Source organism: Gopherus evgoodei, chromosome 1 (assembly GCF_007399415.2).
Source record: "Gopherus evgoodei ecotype Sinaloan lineage chromosome 1, rGopEvg1_v1.p, whole genome shotgun sequence".
Classification (NCBI taxonomy): Eukaryota; Metazoa; Chordata; order Testudines; family Testudinidae; genus Gopherus; species Gopherus evgoodei.
In genome coordinates, this window is record NC_044322.1 from 259,543,224 (window position 1) to 259,569,752 (window position 26,529).

A 26,529-nucleotide genomic window follows, 5' to 3' on the forward strand; every position below is an offset into this window, starting at 1 on the left:
TGGTGCATTTCTATCAGTGGCAGCAACAGTGGCGCTAGTGTAGACATGGTTCTAATTGGTTACTGGCGTTGAGTGATCCAAACATCTAGCTCTGAGCAATCCTAGACAATACAGTACTAAAAATACTGGTGGCTAACTCCCGCCGTTGCTATCACTGTTGGGCTACACAGCGGAACATTTGAGGTGGAAAGAAAATCTAGTGAGGGGCCAGTGGCTATTCTTGTTACATTCCTTAGCTGCCCAAAGATGTCAGGGAGCTGGGAGCTTCTTAAGAGAAAGTGGGATCGGCTTTAACAGCCACAAATTTAACCAAAAAAGGTGCCAGCATTTCAGAAGCTGTTTGGTTTTTTACACTAGTAAATTTGGGGGTGCCTAATACCCAGCTTGTATAAGAGTTACATACAACAGTGGGGAGAGATTTCTTTTCTGGGGACTTTCTCAGAGACAAAGAACTCATTCCTCATGAGCACCATGTTTTTTTCAGCGCAGACAGCACTCACTGAGGAAATAAGAATCCCAGACCTCATGTCCATAGAACTGGAGCTATTTATGCACGCTGGTTCCAATCTCTCTGCTAATTCAGCGAGATTAGGCTTCCACTCAAACTCTCATTTTATTTCAGGCTCTCTGCTCTGTAAGAAATCAAGCGTGATCTTGAACTATGTTAGACTTTCTTTTTCCCTTAATAAAAGACATGTAGAAAATAGTCTCCACAAATGGCTGGCACACAGATGTACACCAACCCTATTCTTCTTTCATGTAAGGACTTATAGAATTAATTTAGCATTATATTTTCCCTCTTTCTTTCCCTACTTGTGGACAATCCTTTCTATGGAAGATGATTTTGGTATGATTTATAATGAATTAATTTAATCCGGAATAAAACAGAGTATTGTATGTGCAACTTTTCTTAAACAACTGCCCTAAAGAGCCAACAAAAATTGGTGATCTATTAGAGGTGGAGAACATTGGCTTGAATATGGACATGGCCAATAGAGACCAGGGTCAGTTCCTCAGCTGATGTAAAATGACATAGCTCCGTTTGACTGCAGTTGAGTTGCAACTGTCTAAACAAGTTGAGGATCTGGTCTCAAGATGGTTTGCCATTTGAAAGATAATTCGTGACTCATGTGAAATGAACTGGTGATAACCTGTGATTCTATTTCAGAATTATATTTCCACTGATATGCTGATTTATATTTATAAAGTACTCTGTAAACACCATTTTATAAGTATTTTAACAATACATTTGACATGGAAACTTCTTAATCCTACCGTGAAGTACAATATTATGAGAAACAGCAATGAATGTATTGTCAGAGTTAAGGCTGGATTCTTTTTTATACTTCTATTCAAGTACATAGCTCTTGGATGAAATGTTGTGTGAAAGAAGTGATTTCTCAAGTTTGCGAAGCCGGTTTGCCTGAAAATTTTCTCTGTTTTTAACATTCCTTTTAATTAAGAATTGATTTAGCTCCATGTTAGCACAATTTGTTATGGTGGAAATTCTCCCAGGGCCGCCCAGAGTGGGGGCAAGTGGGGCAATTTGCCACAGGCCCTGGAAAACTCTCACGGGGCCCGGGCCCCCGGAGCTTCTTCTGCTCCGGCTTTTTGGCAGCGGAGGGTCCTTCCACCCCAGGGCAGAAGGACCCCCCGCTGACGAATTACCACCGAAGCGGGACCCATCGCCGAAGTGTTGGGTCTTCGGCGGTAATTTTGGCAGTGGGAGGCCCCCGCTGCGGGTTTTCAGAGCACTTCAGCTGCAGGTCCCGGAGCGGAAGGACCCCCCGCAGCCGAATTACTGCTGAAGCGGGGGCCCCCCACCTCCGAAAACCCCAGGCTCCCTGAATCCTCTGGGCAGCCCTGAATTCTCCCCTCCTTTTTGTTTGGGATTGTAAATGTTAATGCAATTAATGTTAACGTTAATGTAAATATTAAAGGAAGCTGAGGGCAGATTTTCATTAATACTGTCACATGTGAATGTTTATTACTTATGGAGGAGCTGGCAGGAGGAATGCATATTTAAATGCTAAACATACTTCTTACCAGCCAAGAAGTAGATCAAGTGTAACATTACAAATGCACTTTTGGGGCCTCCTCTAGTGCAAAGAAGATGATGGGGGAATTTCCTCTTAGGTCTGGTCTACTAATATTTCCTATATAGACAATATCCTCAAAATCATCTTTATTTGCAGTCACAGATAACTTAAACAACACAGGGCCGAAATAGACTTTAACCCTAGTTCCTTCCTGTTGAAGTGCATCGTAATGTTGAGAAATGGATCTCCAGATTAGATGGACTATTACGTAATCTTGTGAATGTAACTGGATGCAGCTGAGAGTGTGTGCTCTTGTGAAAACCATTGTCTAGGCTGACAGACCTGGGCCTGGACTGAGGACCTCAGAGCATGACTGCTACAGTTGAGCTAAAGCAGTGCACCTGGAAGTTATGACGGGCTCCCATCCTCTGTGGATTTGTCATAGAGAGGAACCTGACACACACTGGAGAGGGGAAGGATTGCAAAGGTTATCTGTCTCCCATCCTTGGCAGATTGTGTTTATCTCTCAGAGAGACCTGCATGGGCTGTCTGGTTAACATGTTGGTAACACTTGTGGTACTTATCACGTCAACAAAGCATTATTGAATTCAACTGAGTGCAGTGTGTGTGGCAAGGGTGTGCTCCGCCTCTGCCTCTTTCCAGACAAGCAAACTGTTTGGAGACCTTCTTCAGGCAAAAGACCCAGTGATTGATTTACAGAGTTCATTCCCACCACCTTTACAGATTGTGGCAGCAGCTAAAACAGTATCCTGGGGCTCTACGGCTCCTGAGCCCTGCAGAGGAGACATCCTGTGTCCTTGGCTCTACCAGCCTACAGCTCTTCCACTTTCTCTGTCCCCACTTGGCACTTCCTTCCTGTGCCGGCTTTGCATCTTCTGAGTCACTGAGGTAATTAGGCTGGGGAGAGTTAAAAGCTATCTTCAATCTACCAATTTAGCAGAGTTCCCATATTCAGGCATTTGGGGCCACTGATTGAAAACATAGTGATCAGAGTGCTGTATCATCTGCTGTTTCCCAGCACTCTGTCACCGCATGCTCGTTTCTCTGGGAATTCCTGTCCGCATGAGGAAACAACTGCTTGAATGTGGATGCCTGACTGAAAAAGAGTAAAAACTAAGGGTGCAATGCAAGCTCCATTGAAATTAAGGGACAAGTGAGGCAATGGTGCTTCAGAGGATGATCCCAGGAGCAATTAGTGGGTCTGAGAGCTTTGGAGCTCCTACAAGGGACTTGACTCCAGAAGTGTCCTGCTTTTACACTTTGTCCTGGACCCTGTAAATCCTGGCTACATTGCTGGTGAAATGCATTCTATGTTAGCTTCACTGGAGCAAATGCTTTTCCCATACACAGTAAAATATCTTTGGGCCTGATTCAGAGCATACGGGGTAGGACACTGGAATACAAGATTGGATGTCTTTATAAAAAATATACTGTAGCTCGTCCACAAGATGTGGGCTTGATGCAGGAATTACCAGTTGAAATTCTCTGGCTTGTGTTATGCAAGGGGTCAGACTAGAAGATGGTCATAATGATCCCTTCTGACCTTAAAATCTATTAATCTATAAATTGTGGGCAAAATGTGTTTGTCAAATGGTTTGGCATAAATAAAAGTAAAGGCAAAAATGTAGGTTAATATTTTACTATGTACATCTGAAATTCAGCACGTCTCCGTGACTGGAGAAATGATCAATATCTACATACTTGGTAAGTCTCAAGTTTCTAAGTTTTCAGCAATGAGGGACTCAAAGAAACATTCCAATAAAAAAGCAAAAATTTCCAAATGAGTCATTTAAAATGTTTCTGGCTTTTAATCTATTTCACGGAATCACTAAAAATCTTCACAGAAATTAAATCTGGATCCTCTTACTAAATGATGTGAGTTTGGAAAGGAAATATTTTTCTTTGCTAATAAATCAATGGAATAAATCTCCACTTTAACACTATTTTGCAATGCAGCCTTAACTATGGAGTCATGACCAATGGCTCCATTACAGTTTGTACCGCATTTGTGAGATTTGACAAGCAATTTGGAGTCAGCTGGAGTATACATGTCAAGAATACCATTATTTTGTATCTTTTCTTCAGTTTGCTCTCATCTTGGCCACCTTTCGGCTGCATGCTTTCCAGTTAATGTGAGGAAATTTAGAAAACACAGATAAACAAACCCTCTTGAACATAGACACTTTTTCCATTTAAACACACACACACACACACACACGCACACACACACACACACACACACGTCTCTCCTCATAAAAGTCTTTCAAGAAGGGGAGGATGTGTGTTTCCAGTAATTCTGTAGCTCTCCAAACCATGATGAACTTGTGACAGCACATGTGACTGTACAGAGACACACATTGTAATGTACATTCAGATATCAAAGGAATCCGAATCAGCCTGACTAATTTGTTGTTTGTTTTACTTAGGGTAAAATTTCAAAAGCACTTAACCTAAGTTCTGTTTTCAAAGGTGACTTAGGCACTTAGAAACCTAAGTCACATTGACTGTCAACAAGACTTAGGATTCTAAGAATCAGATTTTTAAAGGTATTTAGGCACCTAAAGATGTAAATAGGTGCTTAGCGGAATGTTCAAATGTGCCAAGGTGTCTACAGCTCATTGAAATCACTGGGAAATCAATGGGACCTAAGCACTTTTGAAAACCCCATGAGGTGCTTTAAAAATTTGGCTCTAAATCACTTTTGAAAATGAGACTTAAGCTAGTAAGTCATTTAGTTGCTTCTGAAAAGTTTACCCTTGAGTTTTACTTTATTTTATTTTATCTTATTTTTGCCTCCAAAGGTCTTTTAGCAGGGCAAAAGAATATGACACATGGTCCTCTTGCTGTATTTCCACCATCCACTGACTAAACACCATTAGAAGATCAGCTCTTTCATTAATGTGGTCCTATAAATTGCTGTGTGGTTCTCAAGCTATAAAAAAGTCAGTGAAAAATGTAAACACAAACACAGGCAACATAAATACTACACCTCCTACACATGCAAGCGCACGCTTCACTGCAGGCGGAGAAAAGAGATTAAAGGCACTTTGACTAAACTGTTTTTTGTTCACATTGCCAAAAATCAGATTAGTGAAGGGCTCTCCTGAGAGGAATTTCGAGGCATCTGAACAGTTGGGTGTCAAATCAGATCCCAGAATCTCTGATTGTTTTGTTTTTAGCAGTGGTAGCAATTGTAGCTGCAAGTGGTAGAATTTGTATTTCCATAGGCCACCGCCTTCCTGACACTAGCTCTGTATTTCAAGGTTTCTGCTGAAATCTCCCAGTAGGAATGTATACTTCCTTTGGAGTTACTGCTCTGTGTGTGTGTGTGTGTGTGTGAGAGAGAGAGAGAGAGAGAGAGAGAATTGAAAGGGGGAAGCAGCAGAGGAAAGACTTTTCCCCAAGTGTTCAGCTTAGACTCTTTTCTTTCTTTCTTTCTTTTATTGGCCATCAGTGCAATGACCCACTTAACCACATCATCTCAGCTTGCTCCCTCCCCCACACTTCCTTTACCCTTCCAGTGCACAGGCTCTCATATTTCCTCCCTCGTGTAGGGCGGATGAAGGTTCTCTGAGCTACATTCCTTCTATTACAAAAGAAAGGGGAAAATTTCTCTTCATGAAGGCAGACGGTCAACTGTTTCCTGGCAGCTCCAGTTCAATATCCTTTTTCTATTGTCTTGACAAACCTACAAACACAGCAGCTTTCCCCCTTTAAAAATAAATAAATTCAAGTCATTTCTGCAGAGCAATCTGTTTGGGCTTCTTCCAAACAAGGATGATGGGTGACCCTCTGGTGGCTGATATCCTGGCTGGTTATCTCCTGGCACTGATCTCCTTTTAAGAAAGTTGAATTAGGTGGTGCAGCACATACTGTTCCCTCCTCTGAAAAACAGCATCTTTCCTAATTCTGCTCTGTGGATGTGTGAAAGCTGACACTTTGGAGACTGAACCAGAGATCTCTGGAGCTAAACTAATGGGCTATTAGGGCTTCTGTAGTTGGTGGCTGTCATAGCTCCAGCCTCCTATCCTCTGTGAATTGACACAGAGGGGTACCTGTAACATAGTCTCATTAATGGGTTACAGATGGTGCCCAGATCCAAGGGTGATGAGCTCCTCACAAGGGTGTTTAGTAAATCTTGCTAGGAAGGGGAACGATTCAATGCTCAGTGCACTGCAGGGTAAAGACAGCAGCAGGAGAAGTTAGATGAGGTTAGGTTTGACTTCACTTTTCCATCACTTACTCCCTGATGATAATTTATTTTTATCGCTTTGGAGTTGGCATCCTCCATTTTTTTGTTTCTTTAATTCCCTTCTTTATTGAGGACTATCTGTCCTTCTAGCCAGGGAGTTCTTTGTGGGGTGATTCGTCAACAAACTTGACCTGGCCACAAGGAGTCACTCAAGGTCCCATCTGTACTGGAATCAGGCTCAAGTCATTCCACAGTGCTCCAGAATGCTGTGCTGCTGTCACTTATAAGTGATGGTTCCAGAAGCACATTCCAGCACTTCTTTTGTTTTTAGGACTTACATGTTGCCTGGAATAATATGGTGTTACCTAACCCATGTCCAAAACAGATTCAAATGTGGTTTATGGCTTGACCACCATCTTACAAGGTGAGTTTACCAATGCTTATTGAAAAACTAGGCCCTCTCCCTCACCCAGGATGACCTGACTTTCTCTTGTGGCCGGACTCCTCATAAATTATGCAGACCACCCCAAAACTTTATTGTCCTGATTTTCAAAGATGTGATTGAGCATTCCTAGCTCCAGCTGCAGTCAATGGGAGCTGCAAGTGCTCAACACTTCTGAAAAACAAGCACCACGGCAATAAAACCTCTGTCCCATCCCATGCTATCAGCCCCTAATCCTGGCACCTACTAGACTGAAAGAAAACCATTTATGGAAATGTGAAACCATTTTATTGGTCTTATATCTCTTATTTCCAGCTGAAAGGTCAGGCTCCCTCAGTAACATGAGGTCAGCTCTCCAGGCCTTTGAGGAAGAGAGAAATACATTTTAGTAATCTGCAATTTACCTAAGGCAATGCACATAAATGCTTAAGATCCGATGAAGTCAATTGTCTTTAAGTATGCGACTAAAGCTAAGGATATTCTTAAGGGCTTTGCTGAACTGAGTCCTAAAGTAGCTTTGCCATATATAGTAATGTTGTGATTTGGAGCTCTGATATTTTGGGAGTCACCTGTGTGTAGCCTAATCTATAGCTTATGTATTAATTATAATGATTACTTAAGAATTTCTAGTTATTACTTTGAGGGTTGACAGGTCCTTGTCCCAAGATTGGGCCCAGTATTATTAAAATGACAATATAGCTGGTAACCCTGATGTGCACAGTGGCAACATTCACACCATAGGAACTCTTCCATATTTACAAGTAGTTTATTAATCCATTTAGCAAAGTCACAAACCTTCTAACTCAGTAAAGTAGTTGGCAATACTACAGAATGTATATTTGAACATCCATATACTCACACCATCCCTTGCAGGACAACCGGAAATGTTACCCACTGTCTTCCTCATCACGATCACCTTCCTCATCATCGCCAGCGGCCATCATTCTGGCACCTCCCAAGGGCTACATCTCTCTCTCCCACTGGCTGGGATGTAACTTTTATAATATGTTATGCTGATGCAATTATGTCTAATGCATATTTAGTAGGGGTTTTTCCCCTCTTCCTTATTTGTATTTCTTCATTCTACTAATGATGAGGTGTCCTTCTTTTATGGATTAGTGTATTAAGGATTTCAGCTAATTATCATATACGTCAATTTGTTGCCCTGGCACTCTTGTAGTTGGATGGTCTTTCCAAAACTTTCCAAAAGCTGGTGTTAGCTCATGTTTTTGTGGTTGGCCAATGTCATTTTGGACAAAATTCCCCTTTACACTCTATTTCTAGTTCTCCAAAACATAGGGGTTACCGTTGAGCTGTTTATCTATGCCAAAGGTCAGAGGCCTCAAGCCTCACGCTAACTCCTGAAGCCAATGCCTTACAGGATACAGGCTTGTAGGTTACTGCTGAAGATAATAAACGCAGAATATAATAAAGGCAAGCTAGCCCTATGGGCTGCAGCACTAGAGGTGAACAGTAGCCTTATGCCAGTGGAAAAAGACCTTGCAAGATCTCTAATGATACTCCAGTTTCTAGCCCAGATGCTTCACAAGGTGTCAGACCTTAAAACAGTCACTGTTCCAGAGCTGAATATGGGCCATTCTACATGTTAAGGCAGTATAACTTTGGGGGGAAATTCTGTATTTTAAGGGAGAATTAAGAAAGCCTTTTTAGTCGCAGGTTGTCTTCTGTACTGTCAAATATTTGGGTTCCTTTTAAATGTAACCATAATGGTCTCTAATGGTTGGTATTTTTTTCAGTAACTACCATGTTTTTGGATGTTTGTTTATTTTTTCTGTTATTCTAAAATTACTGGCATGAAATTCTGGCCCGAATGAAGTCAATGGCAAAACTCCCGTTTACTTCAATCAAGTGTGGATTTCATCCAGATATTTCCTCTTAACTTTAACTTAGTCTTAAAATTAACAAGATTTTCAAATTAAAGTTGGGTGCCTAAATTCATTTATTGATACTGATGTGGCCTGATTTTCATAGATGCTGATCAGTTAAAGTCAATTTTGTAAAGTGTGTGCGCACGCGTATGTACGCAATTAATAAATACACACAGACACTGTCTATGTCTTACCTATGGTCTGAGCACAGGCCTCGTAGTCAGAAACCTCTGAGTTCTATTCCTGGTTCTCTGTGTGCTCTGAGTCACATAACCTGTCTGTGACTCAGTTTCTCCATCCATAAAATGGATAATAGTACTTATCCTACCACACGTGGATATTGTCAGGTTTATAAATCACTTTGAAAAGGAAAAGTGCTATGTGTTATTGTTGTTTTGTTAGGTATGATCATGTGGCATCCTGCTGTGAAATGGAGTGTGAAGCTGGAAATGGAGCGTTTCCATGTGACACTTCAGGAACATACGTTGTATAAATTCACTCACTTTTTATATGTATGACTTGGAGTTAGAAATCTACAATTAAGATCCTGCTGAATGTAATAATTGGAGTTCTGCTCTGAGTTTCTTGAATCGACTTGGTCAGCAGAAGCCAGGAGCACTATACAGCTGGCACATTCAGATCTTGGAAGGAGATGAATGCTTTAGATTACTCTCAAGTAAATGCACTGAGCCGATGCTTAGAAAATCATGGTGGGTTTCTACAGCTTGCAGGAATGAAGGTCACCATAGTATCAGGGCTGCTAGGCTGAATGGGTAAGAAGCCCCTTCAATGTAGTTCTGAGGATCAGCTATTGCTGACTATGGGCCTGATAAAAGCCCATTGTGGTCAATGGAACTCTCATGCTATACTTCAATTAGCTTTGGATCAGGCCATAAATATCCTGTGGTCGAGTGTCTGGGACCTCATATCATCCCATCCTTTATAAAACCCATTTCTGTCTCCTTGGTCCTTGGTACATCTTTGTGACCAAGATTATTTACCATGCTTTGCACCATAGAAGGGCAGCATTGGGCCAGTAGAGTCAGCATTTCCTGCCCACTGAGCTCTCCTGTGCCATATGGGGAGTTGGCCACTTGGTTCTTCTTCCCATCTCCTTCATGCCAGGCTCTGCTACCTTTAGAGCACTTGGAGCGTATATCCCTGCCCCGGAGACTTCCTCTCTGTTTCTCTGTGATTTGACGCAATCTCAGTTAAACTGCTGTTTGAGATCCCAGAGGAAATGAATTCTCTGACCTATACATGCACATGCATAACAAGAAGACTCCTTTGAGCGTTGAGAATCTGCACGCAGGCCACGCAGAGGGCTTTGTGTGTGCTATTTCTTTTTCCCCTAAAGGGAAATAACCTTTAAATAGAATATAGGGTGGGGTGGAAGGGGTTTGAATTCAAGTTCCCAACTGTCGGCTCAGCCCTACTCGTGATCTTCCTGTTAGTATTTTGTCTTCCTGGCATCCTTCCTCTTCTTTATATATTGTTTGCTGGGTGTTGCCTTCTGTATGTTATATTTGCACTGTAAAACGCTTTGAAGTTTGAAAGCACTATAAAAATGCTGTGTATTGTTGTTGAGTCTTATGGACCTGAATAAGAAATTGATGTGGTTTAAATGTCTTCAAATGTAAATGACTGCGGGGGAGGGAACCTTTTTGTGGGCATTTTAGAAGAGAAACTGGGGATTGTCCCTCCTACAATCTTTAGGTCTTTACCCTCTTTGGGCAACAGTTTCTGCAAAGTGGCAGGTGAAGAGCTCTGGCGTCATGCAGGTGATGTGAGATATTTATTATTATTGTTCTTTGTATTATTGTAGCATGTAGGAGCCCAGTCATGGACCAGGACCCCATTGTGCTAGGTGCTGAAGAAACACAGAGCACAGAATCCCTGCCCTCAAAAGTTTGTAATCTGAGATATTGCCTTATCCTCTAACATGCTGGTGGCTGGCACTCCATTCCAGGTTACAGATGGCTACGGTTCATTGTACAGTGAACATCTCTAAAACCACAAGGTCCTATGTGGGATGTGCTTTTTTTTATAGTACCATAAACAGTGTAACAAAGAGGGAGCCCTGAAAGGCTTATTGTGGTTGCTTGATCATGTTTGTGAATAGAAGCTCCATGACATCATTAGATACAGTGACTAAACTGTTTAATGTTTGTTTCGTTCTCCCACGGCTTACCTGATTAAAATTGTTCTTTAACTTTCAGGAATGTGTTTAGAAAGCTGCAGAAGGTGAGTACCTACTCTGAGAGCAGATTTCAGAGTGGTAGCCATGTTAGTCTATATCAGCAAAAAGAACAAGAAGTACTTGTGGCACCTTAGAGACTAACAAATTTATTTGGGCATAAGCTTTTGTGGGCTAAAACCCACTTCATCAGATGCATGAAGTGGAAAATACAGTAGGAAGTTATATATATATATATATACAGAGAACATGAAAAAATGGGGGTTGCCATACCAACTCTAACAAGACTAATCAATTAAGGTGGGCTGTTATCAGCAGGAGGAAAAAAAACTTTTGTAGAGATAATCAGGATAGCCCATTTCAAACAGTTGACAAGAAGGTGTGAGTAACAACAGGGGAAAAATGAGCATGGGGAAATAGTTTTTAGTTTATATAATGACCCATCCACTCCCAGTCTTTATTCAAGCCTAATTTAATGGTGTCCAGTTTGCAAATTAATTTCAGTTCTGCAGTTTCTCGTTGGAGTCTGTTTTTGAAGTTTTTTTGTTTGAAGAATTGTGACTTTTAAGTCTGTAATTGAGTGTCCAGGGAGGTTGAAGTGTTCTCCAACTGGTTTTTGAATGTTATCATTCTTAACGTCTGATTTGTGTCCATTTATTCTTTTGTGTAGAGACTGTCCTGTTTGGCCAATGTACGTGGCAGAGGGGCATTGCTGACTTGTGATGGCATATATCACATTGGTAGATGTGCAGGTGAACAAGTCCCCGATTGTGTGGCTGATGTGATTAGGTCCTGTGATGGTGTCCCTTGAACAGATATGTGGACAGAGTTGGCAATGGGCTTTGTTGCAAGGATAGGTTCCTGGGTTAGTGTTTTTGTTGTGTGATGTGTGGTTGCTGAAGCAAATACTCACCAGCAACCACACAGAAACTGCAGAACTGGAATTAATTTGCAAACTGGACACCATTAAATTAGGCTTGAATAAGGACTGAGAGTGGATGCTGTTACCAGATTTGCCCATTACTTTGAGGTGTGCTCATTTATTTGGGTTACTCTTCTGGGGAAGGGGATTCTGTAATTCCATTAATGTACTGCTTGAGTCACTTGTGTTTTTATATGGAGTGCTACTTCTCCCTTCTGCAAGTCCCCTCCCAATGGAGCTATCCTGCAGGTCCTAGGTTCCCTGGGGCTGGGTTTCTTTAGCCCCAAAACCGGATGAACACCCACCCACACATACATTAACAGAGCAAGTCTGAGTGGACCGGGTCAATAAGCACTCTCAAGCTGACCCCTTATATGTCCCTGGACTCATTGGGTTGGATGAAGCAGCACTTTCAAGCTGACTCTCCTTATATGCCCCTGGGCTCCATGGACTGGGACCACTGGGTCACTTTCAAGCTGTTACCCTTATGCGTCCCAGATTCAGCACATCCCTATCCCCACTCTCACACCACAATTGTACTGGCAGTAACCTACCGGATGAGCAAACCCCATAGTATTCTGGGCGCTGCAGGGATCTTTAGCTTAGGTAAAAGAAGTGTTGCTGTAGAGTGAATGGGGAAGCTAAAAACACAAAAGAGTAAAGTTCAGCAAGAGAGAGAGGAGCAACCAAGTTAACCATAAGAGTTATTTGTTGAATAATAGTGATAACTACACAAGGAGGACTAAACCAACATAACGTACATTATTAAAGGTTAATACCTAAGGTAGAAAGGAAAATGAAGAGAGACAAGGGGATCTCTCCACTCCCTGGAGCTTGATCTGGTTGGGATTCCTAGGTGATGGTGGTAGCTCAGGGTCCTGAGGGCAGGAGACAGGCAGAGCCCCCAGCACGATCAGTCAGGAGAATATGGAGTCCAAGTGGAACTGATGCATAGTTTGGATCTAAGCATCAGAACACTGACTGGAGGGTGAATGGGGATTTTTGTAGAGAAATTACAGTGGTTGAAGGGAGAACACTAGATTTGTTTATAGATAAGCTGATGATTCAAGGGTTTTCTTTAGGTTAGACAATAGGAACTGATCACTCTTGGCAATGGGTGGTGTTTTCTTCCAGGGACTTCACAATGCAACTAGGCTGCTTCACTATTTGGATATCAATTAAGGATTTATTACTAGAATTGGTCTGATAACTGCTGAGCTGGGTGTAGGCAGGCCTAGGTTCATTAGCATCTGGAGCAGAGATTCCCATGATGCAGTGCTTCCCTGCTTTTTCTGGTCCCAGAGTTCAGTGTGGTTCTCTGTTCTCCATTCTGTATGTAAATTGAGATGTCTTCCTGTTCCATCTTTCATGCAGATGAGGCTAGGGGAGTTGTCTCTGCTCTCCATTCTGTATGCTAATGGAGATGTCTTAATCTTGTCACCTTTGTCAGGAGGGGTCTAGGTGGGGATGCCAATGCCCTTCACTGCTCTCTGCAAGTTTTTTTCCTCTGATGGATTTTGGTTTAAGCAGAGGCTGGCTGGGGAGGGTGTCTTTTGTGAGTCAGGCTGGATACTGTACCCTGGTTCCCCAAGAACACAAAGGTGTCTGGTATCAAGATGGGTCATTACACAAACTAAAAACTATTTCCCTGTGCTAATTTTTTCCCTACTGTTACTCACACCTTCTTGTCAACTGTTTGAAATGGGGCATCCTGATTATCACTACAAAAGTTTTTTTTCTCCTGCTGATAATAGCCCACCTTAATTGATTAGTCTTGTTAGAGTTGGTATGGCAACCCTCATTTTTTCATGTTCTCTGTGTGATATACATATATATCTCTTCCTACTGTATTTTTCACTTCATGCATCTGATGAAGTGGGTTTTAGCCTACAAAAGCTTATGCCCAAATAAATTTGTTAGTCTCTAAGGTGCCACAAGTTCTCCTCCTTCTTTCTGATAGCTCACTGGGCAGATTAATACCAGGTCTGCGTCCACCTTCTCCACAATAAATTTTGCTTATTTTCCTCTGAAAGGTTTCTCTATCCTTTAGGTCAGGATACACGTGTCTCTCAGTGGTTCATTGTCAGTATGCTTGTTGCTGGCTCACAAGGAGGTGGGGTTGGGGAAAAGCCTATGCCGTCTAAGATGATTGTTACTTGTTTCCATATACTGAGCCTAAATTTTCAGAAGCTAACAATGGAATTGGGATACCTTTTTGAGAGCCCATTTCAGGACTGCTTTGAGGGCCCTGATTTTTCAGGAGGTGGGTGCTCAGCACTTTGGGGAATATTACCCCCTTGTTAAGATATCTCAAGTTGGGCACCTAAAATCACTAGTCCTTTTTTAAATGCTAAGCCCTGGTTTCCCTAAAGTATCCAGCATCCGTAAAGAGAAGCATGTGCTTTTTTTTACTACTGTATTTTGAGTGAGAGGTTGGGGAGAAAGGAAAGAAAGGAAAACTTAAATTAGAAGAAAACCAAACAGCGACTGCTGGTGACAGATGATTACAGCTCATTTCCAGGCCATTTCCTGCATGCCAATGATAGATCAGTAAACAAACGCCTCGTTGCAAACACAAAGCAGGCAGGAACTCTGGAAGAGAGAGGTCCAGGCAGGTCTCACTCTGCCTGGCAGCAGGAAGTCCCCATCACATGACCCTGGGAATCGTAGGGCCATGTGCATGTGGGAGATATGTGGCGAGCCTTCTGTCCTGAGACTTTGCATCCTTCCCACAGTCCAGTCAACAGGTTTGAGAACTTCTTCCCCTTCTTCTTGCTTCCCCTCCCCCTTCAGATGGCATTCCTTTCCCTAATTTGTTATGAAATGGTGTCAGATGGCTGCTTTGTTCCCCCAAACAATGGCAAGGATTCTTGAGTGCATTGTAATGGGAAAGATCTCCAACTGGGACTTGACATCTTGCCTCCCTTCTTGTCAATCTATGGACCATGATAGCCTGGTGTCCCAGTTCACACAGTAGTGGAGTACCCCTGAGCTCAGTCCTCTGTGGACCCACACGTGACATAGTCTTCTTTTGGGTTTTGTTTTATAAAGAAAGTAATTGTGATGCCGGTGAAATGTGCCAGGCTGACATTATATTCTTCCTTGGACTTCCCATAAACACAACTCTCATCCATGTAACTCCCTCTAGGCCTGGCAGAGTTTTGTTTATTTTCCTCTGGAAAATTTCTGGGATGCTTGTGATGCTGAGGATGAGGTGAGGAAAGCTATATCTTTAATTCCAAAACTTGTCAGCTGGTCACTGCCAAAGGAGACAGAAACTTGCCAGAATCCGCTATCTGCATCTAATAAGAACAAGACCATTGCAGATTATATCTTCCATCCCACCATGGGGCTTTGGGACAATGTAAGATATGCACCTTTCTCTTCTTACTGCTTCAGTGAGCCTCGCTAGGTCTCTGCAGAGATGGACGTGCCTATTTCCTTTTCATAATGACTAGGCTGCAGCATGGAATTAACTTTAGGAATATAGGAGTCACTGTTTTCCTGGTTGGCCCTGACATCTCCCCTGGCTGGATGCAAGGGCATCGGAGCCTTCCCCAAAAAAGAAGGCCTGGAGGGCCCCACCCCCCAAAGTCCTGCCCCTGGCCAAGCCGGAAGCTGAAGCAGGGCCAGGGAGCCTGCTCCCCCAGAGGGGGCGAGGGGCAGGCCAAAAGCAGTCCCTGTCCCCACCACCGGACCACTTGCCCAGGGCAGGTGGAGGACCCAGGCTCCCCACAGTGGTCTGCGCAGCTCTCCCTGACCTGGCTCTGGCTGGTGGAGGCTCCTCAAAGCCACAGTCCAGCCATGACAAGAGCCACAGAGGACCCTCCACCTGCCTGCAATGCAGGGGTCCACTGAGAGCAGCCTCCAGGCTGTGTCTCTACCCCCTGGGTCACCGCCCCCCAGGGCAGGTGGAGGGTAGGGTTGCCAGTTGTCCAGTTTTCTATCAGAATGCCTGGTCAAAAAGGGACCCTGGTGACTCTGATCAGCACCACTGACCGGGCTGTTAAAAGTCTGTTCGGTGCAGCAGGGCTGGCAGGCTCCCTGGCTGCTGTGGCTCTGCGTGGCTCCCAGAAGCAGCGGCATGTCCCCCCTCTGGCTCCTATGCATACGGGCAGGCAGGGGGCTCTGCATACTGCCGCTGCCCCAGTGCTGGTTCTGCAGCTTCCATTGGCTGGGAACTGCAGCCAATGGGAGCTGTGGGCGTGGCGCCTGCAGACGGGGCAGCGTGCAGAGCTGCCTGGCCACACCTCTGCCTAGGAGCAGAGGTGGACAGGCCACTGCTTCTGGGAGCTGCTTGAGATAAGCGCTGCCCAGAGCCTGCACCCCTGAGACCCTCTCCCACACCCCAAACCCATGCCCCAGTCCTGATCCCCCTCCTGCCCTCCAAACCCTCAGTCCCAGCCCAGAGCACCCTCCTGCATCCCAAACTCCTCATCCACAACCCTACCCCAGAGCCTGCACCCCAGACAGAGCCCTCACCCCCTGCTGCACTCTAACCCCCTGCCTGGAGCCCCCTCCCACACCCTGAACCCCTCATTTCTGGCCCCACATCAGAGCCTGCACCCTCAGCCCAAAGCCCAAACCTCCTCCCACACCCCAACTCCCTGCCTCAGCTTGGAGCCCCGCTCCCATACTCCAAACCTCTCGGCTCCACTCCCCCAGCCCGGAGCACCTTCCTACACTCCAAACCCCTCATCCTCAGCTCCACCCCAGAGTCTGCACCGCCTGCCAGAGCCCTCATCCCCCTCCCGCACCCCAATCATCTGCCCCAGCCCAGAGCCCCCTCATACTCTCTGAACCCCTCAGCCTCAGCCTGGGGCCCCCTCCTGCACCTCAAATCCCTCATCCCTGGCCCCACCCCAGAGCATGTAACTCCAGATGGAGCCCCCACCCCCTCCTGCATCCCAACCCATTTCCTCAGCCTGGAGCCCCCATCTGCACCTTGGACTCCTCATTTCGGGCTCACTCCAAAGCCTGCACTCCCAGCCTGAACCCTCACCCCTTCCCACACCCCAACCCCCTGAGCCAACCCATTGAAAATGAGTAAGTGAGGGTGGGGAAAGCAAGTGACAGAGGGAGGCGGGATGGAGTGAGTGGGGGTGGGGCCTCTTTGGGGGGGTGAAGCATGGGCGAGGCAAGGGTATTTGGTTTTGTGCAGGTAGAAAGTTGCAACCCCAGTGGAGGGGCCGCGCCGCTGTTCCCACAGCTGCCCCCGCAGCTCTTACCATGTCCGGGCTGTGACTCTGAGCCCCCCGCACGCTGGAGCCGGGTTGGGGAGACCCACGTGGGCAGCTGTGGTGAGCCAGCGCGGAATCGTGGACCCTCCACTGGCTTTGGGCTGTGTGGGGAGCCTGGGGTGGGGACATGGGCTGGGGGCTGCCCTCAGCCCACTTGCACCGAAGGCAGGTGGAGGGGGCCACACGTGCATCTCCCACAATTGTCTGGGCTCCCTGGCTGGGCTCCATGCTGGCCTGGCCTGGGGGAAGAGGAGGGGAAGGGTCTGCCCTGGCGAAATGTGGGAGGGCCCTGGGCCCCCGCCCTCCCCGTTCCGGCACCACTGGGTGCCTAGCTCTAGCTACCCTCTGCCTCCTTCCCTGTTATTTTCCAGTCACTGCTACTGGCCCGTGTGGCTAGGGAGAGATGTGCTGCTCTAGCCACAGGTTCAAGTCCCAAATACGCATGGGGCATTATATGTCTCTCTGTGGCTAGCAGTGAACCCTCCTGCCTAGAGCAGCCCTGCTCATATGCTCACAGAAGAGTGTCCCTCAGCTCCTAAGCAGGAGCAGTGCAGAAAGCAGCCACGAACAGGAGCCTCTCCTGGCTTTAGCAGGACACTGAACAGGTCTGCACCCTCCTCCTTCCCCCGCCAATGATGATCCATTTCTTCTTCAGCCTCTCCTTCCACCTCCCACAGTGGCTAGTTTAGCAGTGTGCTCAGATCAGACGTATGACCCATGTTGACCGCTACCACCCATCTGCCCACATCTGAATGCTAGCTGATAGGGACGCAGTGGCAAAGCAAGGACAGAAACAAGCATGGACTTAAGTGGCAGGTTGCAACTTTTATTAAACTTGAATGTAGGGGAGGGCCACTACCTGCCCATCACCACTACTCACCTATACCAGGCTTTCAGTTGGTTCCAGTGCGGGGATTACACGGCTCCTTACCATATAACCCGTAACTGGCACCAGGTTACAGAGTTCTTTACCATATAACCCATAATGTGGGGTGGTTCTCCTCAGCCTATCCCCCAGGACTCAGTTCTCTGTGAGTCCTAGCACTCTCCTCCCCCTGAGGGGGACAAAGGGAGCCAGAAGGGTGGGGACCTTGGCCCACGAGGGCCACAAGGTCTGACTGCAGCCCACAAAGACCACTGAGCTTCAGTTCATCTGCAAATTTGACACCATCAGCTCAGGATTAATCAAAGACTGTGAATGGCTTGCCAACTACAAAACCAGTTTCTCCTCCCTTGGTTTTCACATCTCAGCTGCTAAAAGAGGGCCTCATCCTCCCTGATTGAACTAACCTCGTTATCTCTAGCCTACTTCTTGCTTGCATATATATACCTGCCCCTGGACATTTCCACTACATGCATCTGACAAAGTGGGTATTCACCCACGAAAGCTCATGCTCCAAAACATCTGTTAGTCTATAAGGTGCCACAGGACTCTTTGCTGCTTTTACAGATCTAGACTAACACAGCTATCCCTCTGATACTAAAGACCACAAGGTTTCATCCTATCATTCAAGCCCAAGGCCAAAATCTCAGGTCTTTCACCTCTGGGAACCATTCATTTTATTCTCTTAACCTCACTGGAAACCGGCCGCATGCTGCAACAAGTAAGCAGCAACATACCAGTACCTCAGTTAGGTACTAAGCACTTTGCAGATGCTGTGAGGAACGGAAAAAACTCCTTGGTCCTCTGCCAATTGGCCCATGGAAGAAAAAATTCCTTCCTGACCCCCTACACAGGCTAGACCCACAGCATCTGTCAGGCTGGTTTCTCCTTCCTAGTTTGGGTGGGCAGTTGGAATGGAGCCAAAATAGGCTCCAAAAGGCCCCTTCGCTGGGCTAAATCCTGGGAGCTGGGGACTGCTGGCCAATCAGCACCCCTTCCCCCAGCTGGCCAATGGATGTTAGCGACTTCCATGGGAGGAGCTACCTATTGTCCCTTGGCAAGTCCCTCCCTTCCTTACTACTGGGGCTGTCCCTCTTTCACAGCTGGTCCCATCAATTTTCCCCACCCATTGGTGCGGGCGGGTAGCATCTTTCTCCACAGGATGCTCTGCTGGCAAAGAGTCAGAGTCTGAGTTTATTGGGTGGGGGATTGCATAGGCCAGGGAAGGGAGAGGCGCCCCCCAACCCCACACCAATCATATTGTGATAAACTTCAGAGCTTGCCAGAAGAGAAACTCCAGAATGGTGATTAATGAAGTGGTTTTATATACCCCAGCCTCTATTAATATTCATATTGTGGTGGCTCGTAAGAGCCCCAGTCATAGGCTAGGACCCCATTGTGCTAGGCCCTGTACAAACACAGCACAAAGAGATGGTCCCTGCCCCAGTGAGCTTACTCTCTAAGTGCAGAGCAATCTCTATCATAGCTCTGCAGAAATCTACTCGCTCGTTTGCCTGAGTGAGTCATTCTGTGGACAGAGGAATGAATGATCTTCAGTTTTTTCATTATCCTTAAACATAACAGCTAGTGAGTGGGTGACTAGATTTTGATCCTTGGGCTGGTCAATTTTCCTGACAATTTTTCAAGGTTGCTCTGTCATTAGAAATGAATTGGGTGTTGTGCCAGCTACTAGTGAGGAAGAGAAGCAACGGGGCTTATTGCCTGGGGAAAGAGAGGACATAGTTTGTAATAAATTACCCTGAACCTGTACTCATTGAGATGATCCAGAGTTCACTCTGTCTTACAGAATGTTGCCTGGGCAGGGTGAGAGCTCAGAAGAGAAAAAGACAATTTTTTCCATTTCTCCCTCTCTCTCTTTAAAAGTATGTAGACTATGAACATGAGAAATACTTTTATATGTTCATTTTCTTGAAAAGTCCTAGGAACTACTAACTTTACTGATGCGATTGGTCTTGCTGCCAAACTCCGGCTGTGGCAGGGAAGCATCTGATAGACCAGCCAAGTGGATAGACTCCAGAGGCTTTCAGGATTTCAAAGTATTGTGTAAGAGACAATGAACTCCTTCCTGTCATTGAAATGCTTTTCAGTGGCCACTGATAATGCCCTCCTGAGAAGTACTGACACTGCCTTGTGGGGTGGTTGCTCTTAAAGAGCCAGCGTTGGTTTTCAGGACAAGACTAAAAGGAGAACATCTGTTGCATTGACTGTGTTGCAAAGGTGCTCCAAGAGGATGGATTGACAGTCCTGCCCCACAAAGAATAGAAATCACTATGCAAAGAATAGTGAGCAGTGACCAAAGCAACTTCTGCAGTTTAAAGGCTTTAGGCCAGGGGTACATTTCACCCCTTAAATTCCCAAGGGAGATCAGTACCACTCTATAATGACCCACTAACGTGAGAATACATCAGGTAATCAGGAACCTGAGCACAAAGTGGCCGTGAGACCCACAGTAGTTTAATCAATAAACCTGGGTCTCAGCTGGTACCAGTCCAAGAAAGCTGTTGATACAATGGCTTCATAAGCCATGGGGCTGTTAATTCTCTGGATCAGACGGATTATTTTTACAGCCATTTTAACAGTCTCCTGAGGGAAGGCAGATACCCAAGTGTTATAACAATAAAGTTTAGCCTTTATGTAGTGTCTTGGCTGTTCAAATCACTGTACAGCCATTGACTGGTTATATTACTAATCATATGATTATGGCAGTGCCTATGGGACCAGATGAAATGAGAGTCCCACTGTGCACAGCACTGTACAAACACATAGTAATAGACAGCCATGCCGCAAAGACTGCCTAATTCTCACAGCACTCTTGGGAGGTAGGTGGATAAAAATGCTCATCACCATTTTACAGAAGGGGAAATGGAGGCAGAGAGATGAAGTGACTTGCTGCTATTATCCTACTGGACTTCCAGGGGCAGGTTTTGTGGGTGTGCGTGGAGAGAGGAGGGACAGGGGAAGTTTGTCATGTGGGAACAGCCAGTGTTATCTGTCACAGTTCAGGGCAACTGCACCTATGTTCCCCCTCAGGGGTCCAGCCAGGGCACCCACTCTCAGGCCTCCAACGCCCCAGCAGTTGCCTTTTGGATGGAGACCTGCATCTCTGTCCTTTCTGACTGGTGTATTTGCAGGCTGAAGAGTTCCCTCCCATCACTATCATATTCCCAGCTCTGACAAGCTGCCCTAGCATACCTGTGGAGAAGTTCACAGTGTGACTGCCTCTGGTTATAGAGACTACACAGCTCTTCTTATGTGAGCCTATGTTATTATTAGAGTAAAAGCACTGTCGAGAAAACGTGTTTAAAACAATAGACAAACCTACCCGCGTGTAAATAAATGTACCAGACGTTATCCTAACAAGGGCTCTGACAGGAGCAGTCCTTCGACACCTGAGGAGTTTCCTTTGTGGTCACAAGTTCATCACAGCTTCAGCTCTGTATAAGTACCCAGCCTTATGGGAGCTCAGTAGGCCCCATCCTTCCAACCCTACCGTAAGGATTTGGGGGCCTGCATGCACCAGAGTCCTGACCATTTGCTGGACAAGGAAGAAGGCTCTGAGTCAGTTTTAAACCAGATTATTTATCCAAAGCTCCTTCCTTTGACTGTTGGTCACTGGAGAATCCCTTTTGAACTAGTATATGCCCATCTCTGCATGGGGGAGGGAGGGAGAGGGACACTTCAAAGGGCTGATAACAGAGGAAATACATTAGCATCCCCCTCTTCCTAGAGAAGGTCCATACAGTGCCTCATAACACATACACAAAATTGCATTTTAATACAATGGAATTGCCAAGCTACTAACCGTGATTCAGTCACGTTTAACTTAAATCAGTAACATTTATCTTTATTCCATAAGCTTTGGTCAGGATACTACAGGATATTGTCAGTCTGTCACAATACCTCTGATCATCTAAGTGTTGCTTTGACTTCTCCCAGGTGACCTGTCGCCATGCCGGGTGCTGACACGATGACAGCTAGCAAGGCAGTCGACGTGAGCAGCAAGTCTGAAAACGGTGCCTGCAAATCCATTGAGAGGTGAAAAGTCATAAATTCTTGTTTTTCTTTTTCCCAAGGGAGGGGAGTGGAGAGGGAGTCATTACTTTCTGTTGGTGCTCTCTCGCATAGCCTAAAACATGCCTATAGCATCAGTATGCCTCAGCCGGTGTCTCTAGGCCATCAGGTTGTATGTTTAAATCCCACATCCTGATGTTAGTCTAATAATCTGTGATGATACCACAGTGCACTGCTAGACTAGGGGTGGGAGTCCACCTCATTAGAGGCATCATCCAAAAGCTTACACGAAAGTCCCTCCTCCCACTGAAATAGGCAGAAATTACAGGAGCATGAGACTAAGGGACAATGATGCCCTGGTTAGCATCTCCCTTCCGTTTGGTAACCACAGATGCCAATGTCCGAGGCTGGGTGTTAGCTATGGCTGGTGCATAATAGCTTCCAGGTTTGCTTAAATGCTCACTGCACTACCAGCAGGAAACCTAGGGCTGACCTACACACTGCACCATTGTAACTAAATCGATTTAGTTGCATCAGTGCCAACCCCTGGTGTAGACACACTTCACTCAATTTACATGAATCCAGGAGTTTATAGAATTAAACTAAACTGGGGTAAGTGCATTTATTTTGGTTTAACACAGGAGTGGGCAAACTACAGCTCGGGGGCCGCATCCAGCCCTCGATTGCCCATCGGGGAGCAGGGTCTGGGGCTTGCCCCACTCCAGCGCTCCAACTCGGGAGTGGGGTCTGGGGCTTGCCATGCTCCGCGTGGCTCCCAGAAGCAGTAGCATGTCGCCACTCCAGCTCCTATATGTAGGGGAAGCCAAGGGGCTCTGCACACTGCCCCCACCCCAAGCGCCGCCCCTGCAGCTCCCATTGGCCAGGAACCATGATCAGTGGGAGCTGTGGGGCAGCGCCTGCGGATAGGGCAGTGTGCAGAGTCACCTGGCTGCCCCTCCATGTAGGAGCCGGAATGGGGACGTGCCACTGCTTCTGGGAGCTGCTTGAGGTAAGTGCCACCCAGAGCCTGCCCCTCTGACCCCCTCCCGTGCCCTAACCTCCTGCCCTAGCCCTCATTCCCTCCAGCCTTCTGAACACCTTGGTCCCAGCCTGGAACACCCTCCTGCACCCCCAAACCCTCATCCTCAGCCCCAACTCAGAGCCCCGAACCCCCAGCCAGAGCCCTCATCCCACCCCACCCCCAACCCCCTTGCCCCAGCCCGGAATCCCCTCCCCCACCCTGAACTCCTCATTTCTGGCACCACCCCAGAGCCCGCACTCCCTCCCACACCACAACCCCTCAACTTCGTGAGCATTTGCCCACCCTGGTTTGCCCACCCCTGGCTTAACTTAAGGGGGTTGTGCCTCTGTAAATAAATAGTTTTAAAATTGATTTACTCACACTGATGCCATCTTTCTAGCATAGACAAGTCATTATTGTTTTGCAAAGTGCTCTGAAGAGCTTTGGATTTGAAGTGATTATGTTATAAATGTAAATGTCTTCCCAGCTGGGGCTTAATGGATGTTGATCAAAGCACTTTAAGATCCTTGTGCTCGGTGAAGTACATGTTTGTCTGATGCAGTCAGGTGTCGTGTAATTAAGTGGTTTTTATCCCTTGCCATGACAAGCTTCATTTAGATGGTGTGCTCCGTGGGGCAGGAACTCTCTGTGTGCTGTGTCTTTGTACAATGGGAGCCTCATCCCTTTGTGGGTCCCCTGGTTGTTACAGCTGTGTGACTGATGAACAATAATAATAATAAACATAAAAGTGCAATGTTATTATGTTAATGGGCACTCTGGAAAAACTTGGAAGTGAAATTATTGGAGGAGAGGGTCACTATGGGCAAGGTTCTTTCTTCTGTTTCATCGATCTCGAAGCAAGAAGGGGTTGTTGTGATAATTTAGTCTGACTGCCTGTATAACACAAGCCATAGAATTCCATCCAGTGGCTCCTTCATCTAGCTCAATACCATCTGGTTAATCTAGCCCTTATGTTTTAGAACAACATCCAGCCTTGATTTAAAGACTCCAAATGATGGCGTGAAAATCATTTACATTGGTTAATTTCCCTCCTTTTATTTCTAGTTTGAACTTTGCTAACTTCAGCTGCCAACCACTGGATCTTGTTATGCCTTGTCTTGATGATTAAGCCAAATAGTCTATTTAGAAAGGCGTTACCGAGTAGACTGTAGAAGAATACCTACAGTGTCCCAAGTCTACACATCTCTTTGATAATCATGTACTAGCTACTAAATCTTAAGTAAACTAGAGTCCATTTTGACTTTTATATTGATGCACCTGTCTAATGCACTAAGTAAAAAAACCCTATCATTCTATTTAAAATTTATACAAAAATACAAACTGACCTGTTCTCAGTATGAACACTCTTAATTTTCAAAACCTATCCCACCCACGCTCACCCCATTCCACTCCCTCAGAGAAAGCCTGGGATAATAGACAGGTCTTGCATGAAACTGGGCTCTGTCATAGCAAGAGAGAGAAGAGTACATTCCAGAGTCCAGGATCCTCCCCTGAGAATGCTCTGCAGCAGCCCCCGTCTTTGAGCATCCCTGACAACCTCACCTGCTTCAATAGAGCATACAGAGCTGGTGTACTGATGACCAAAGCTAGAATGATCAGCAAAAGTGATTTTTTCTTCTCTTTTGTCTTTGCTTTGTAGGGTCAAGCTTGCAAGTAAAAATTATACAAACACTGTGAAGGAATTAGAAAGACTTTGGTTTGGGTCTTTAAGTGAAAATTATTCTGAAGGTGCCAGTTTCACTCTAAGTCTAGGACCTAAAGCTGAACAAGTTTCTTCTGTGGTGAAAAGCCCATTGAAATCACTGGAGAACTTGATGCTGGATCCAAGGCTAGACTGCTTTCAGCAGAACATGCTGAGTCCCAAAATAATTATCAGTGGCCCATCTGTGGATCTTAATGTCAAGGAGAGCAGCAACATCATAAGGAGGCAGATAGGAGGCACTCAGAATTTACAGTCAGCTGGGAAAGTCAGTTTGAGGAATAAGCCCTTCAGTATCAAGGACAAGATTTCCGAGTGGGAAGGAAAAAAGGAAACGCCTTCTCCTCTGGTCAGTAGGAAGGAGGAAGAGCCAGGAGTTAAAGAGGAGCTCAAGATGCCATGTGTGGTGGAGAAGATGAGTGGGGAAGTTTTTGGGCCTAGGAAAGTGGACACCAAGAGACTTATAACCTGGGAGTTGGAATGCAAAGGGATAGGCAAAGAGAATGAAAGAAGAGTTGGCACTTCAAAGAGCATGCGGCAGGGAACAGAGAGGAAAGTGGAAATGCAGGAGAAAGAAGAGGAGATTGATTCCAGTGCTGGAAAATGCAAGGAGGTGAAAGGTGGTAAGTGGGAGGTCCAGAAAGAGAACCTTTCAGTACTGACTCAGGTCAAGAAACTGGAGCAGGCCTTGAAAGAAGGATCAGCAGAATTGCAGCCACAGTTGCCAGGTACTTATTATTCCCCACATTGTCTGCAGGAGAAGGCAGATGAGGGACAAATCTTTCCAGAGGACCAGGAAAGTGTATGTGGCTCTGAACTCAATAAGAGGCTCCTCAGCTTAGACTCAGAAATCAGTGAGCCAATTTTTGGGACTCTGGAAGAGGTGAAAGCATCTCAAGTGAAATGCAAGGATCACAGCATGGAGAATGTGTACACAGAACCAGGGATACCAGAGAAGAAACCCTTCATCAACCCACTTCCAAAGCCCAGGCGAACTTTCAAACATGAGGGAGAAGAGGGATGGATTCCGGCAGCTAGAAATAAGAGAAACTTGCCCCCTCTGCCATCTATACCTCCCCCTCCTCTCCCTTCTTCTCCTCCCCCATCAGCTGTCAGCAGAAGACTATGGAATGGGAAACATAAGAATAATGCTGACCACAGGTATTCTGGCTTTACTATTCTAATGGTGGTACAGGAGTGCTTGATTAATTTGATGGTGGTGTACAGTTCTGCTTCTGAAAAGGGCCTCCACAAAAGTGGCATCATCGGAGTCTATATTTATTGGGTCTCAACCTTGTTCATTAGTAAAAGGATGCCTTTCTGACTATCCTCTTCCTAAATTCACCCTGGGCTCTGAAAGTGAAGCAGTGTTCTTTCCATCTCAGCAATGTCAGTTATCACGAGCCTGCAGAATATAGTCTGCTCTGTTACACCCGTGCAAACACTGAAGGCCAATAGGTTTCAACAGGTGTAATGACTTTGACATGGAGATCCTATGACTAGTGACAGTGAGTGAGAATGAATGATTCCAGCTTGACTCTCTGATCCCAGGATGAGTTCATGATGTTGCCAGTTTAAAGACAAAACAAACAATCTTTTTTACTTGCAGAATGAGCACAGCTGATCCGAAGCCATTGAGAGATGGTAAGGGGGGGACCTTGCCATGCCATTTTTACCCTGTTACTTTTCAGAGGAGAGCTGCCCTTTCTGCTCAAGTCTGTTCCTTGTTTACTCATGTTTTGCTGGAGGTTTGCTCCCCACCCCGTTCCCTTTTGTAAATCCAAATATTTGAGTGGTGGGAGAAAACCTGCCTTAAAAATGTACTGTTCTTTTTGAGCCTATCCTCTGCAGTGGATCTACCTTAAAAATAAAAATTCCTGGACTGGGAAAGGAACTTAAACCGCTCTGTGATCGACTGGCTAGGATGCTCC

The 26,529-nt window shown here is 45.7% G+C and overlaps 1 protein-coding gene across 2 annotated transcripts in view; it reads left to right on the forward strand.

Moving 5' to 3' along the window:
- DENND2A (DENN domain containing 2A) overlaps window positions 1-26,529 on the forward strand; it is an 86,830-nt gene that overhangs the window by 16,979 nt on the left and 43,322 nt on the right. For both annotated transcript variants that reach the window (XM_030544035.1, XM_030544044.1), the window contains exons 2-3: window positions 21,783-21,881; window positions 24,539-25,759. In XM_030544035.1, coding sequence (XP_030399895.1) covers window positions 21,796-21,881; window positions 24,539-25,759 — 1,307 coding nt within the window. In that variant the 5' untranslated portion in view covers window positions 21,783-21,795. The remainder of the gene's footprint in view (window positions 1-21,782; window positions 21,882-24,538; window positions 25,760-26,529) is intronic.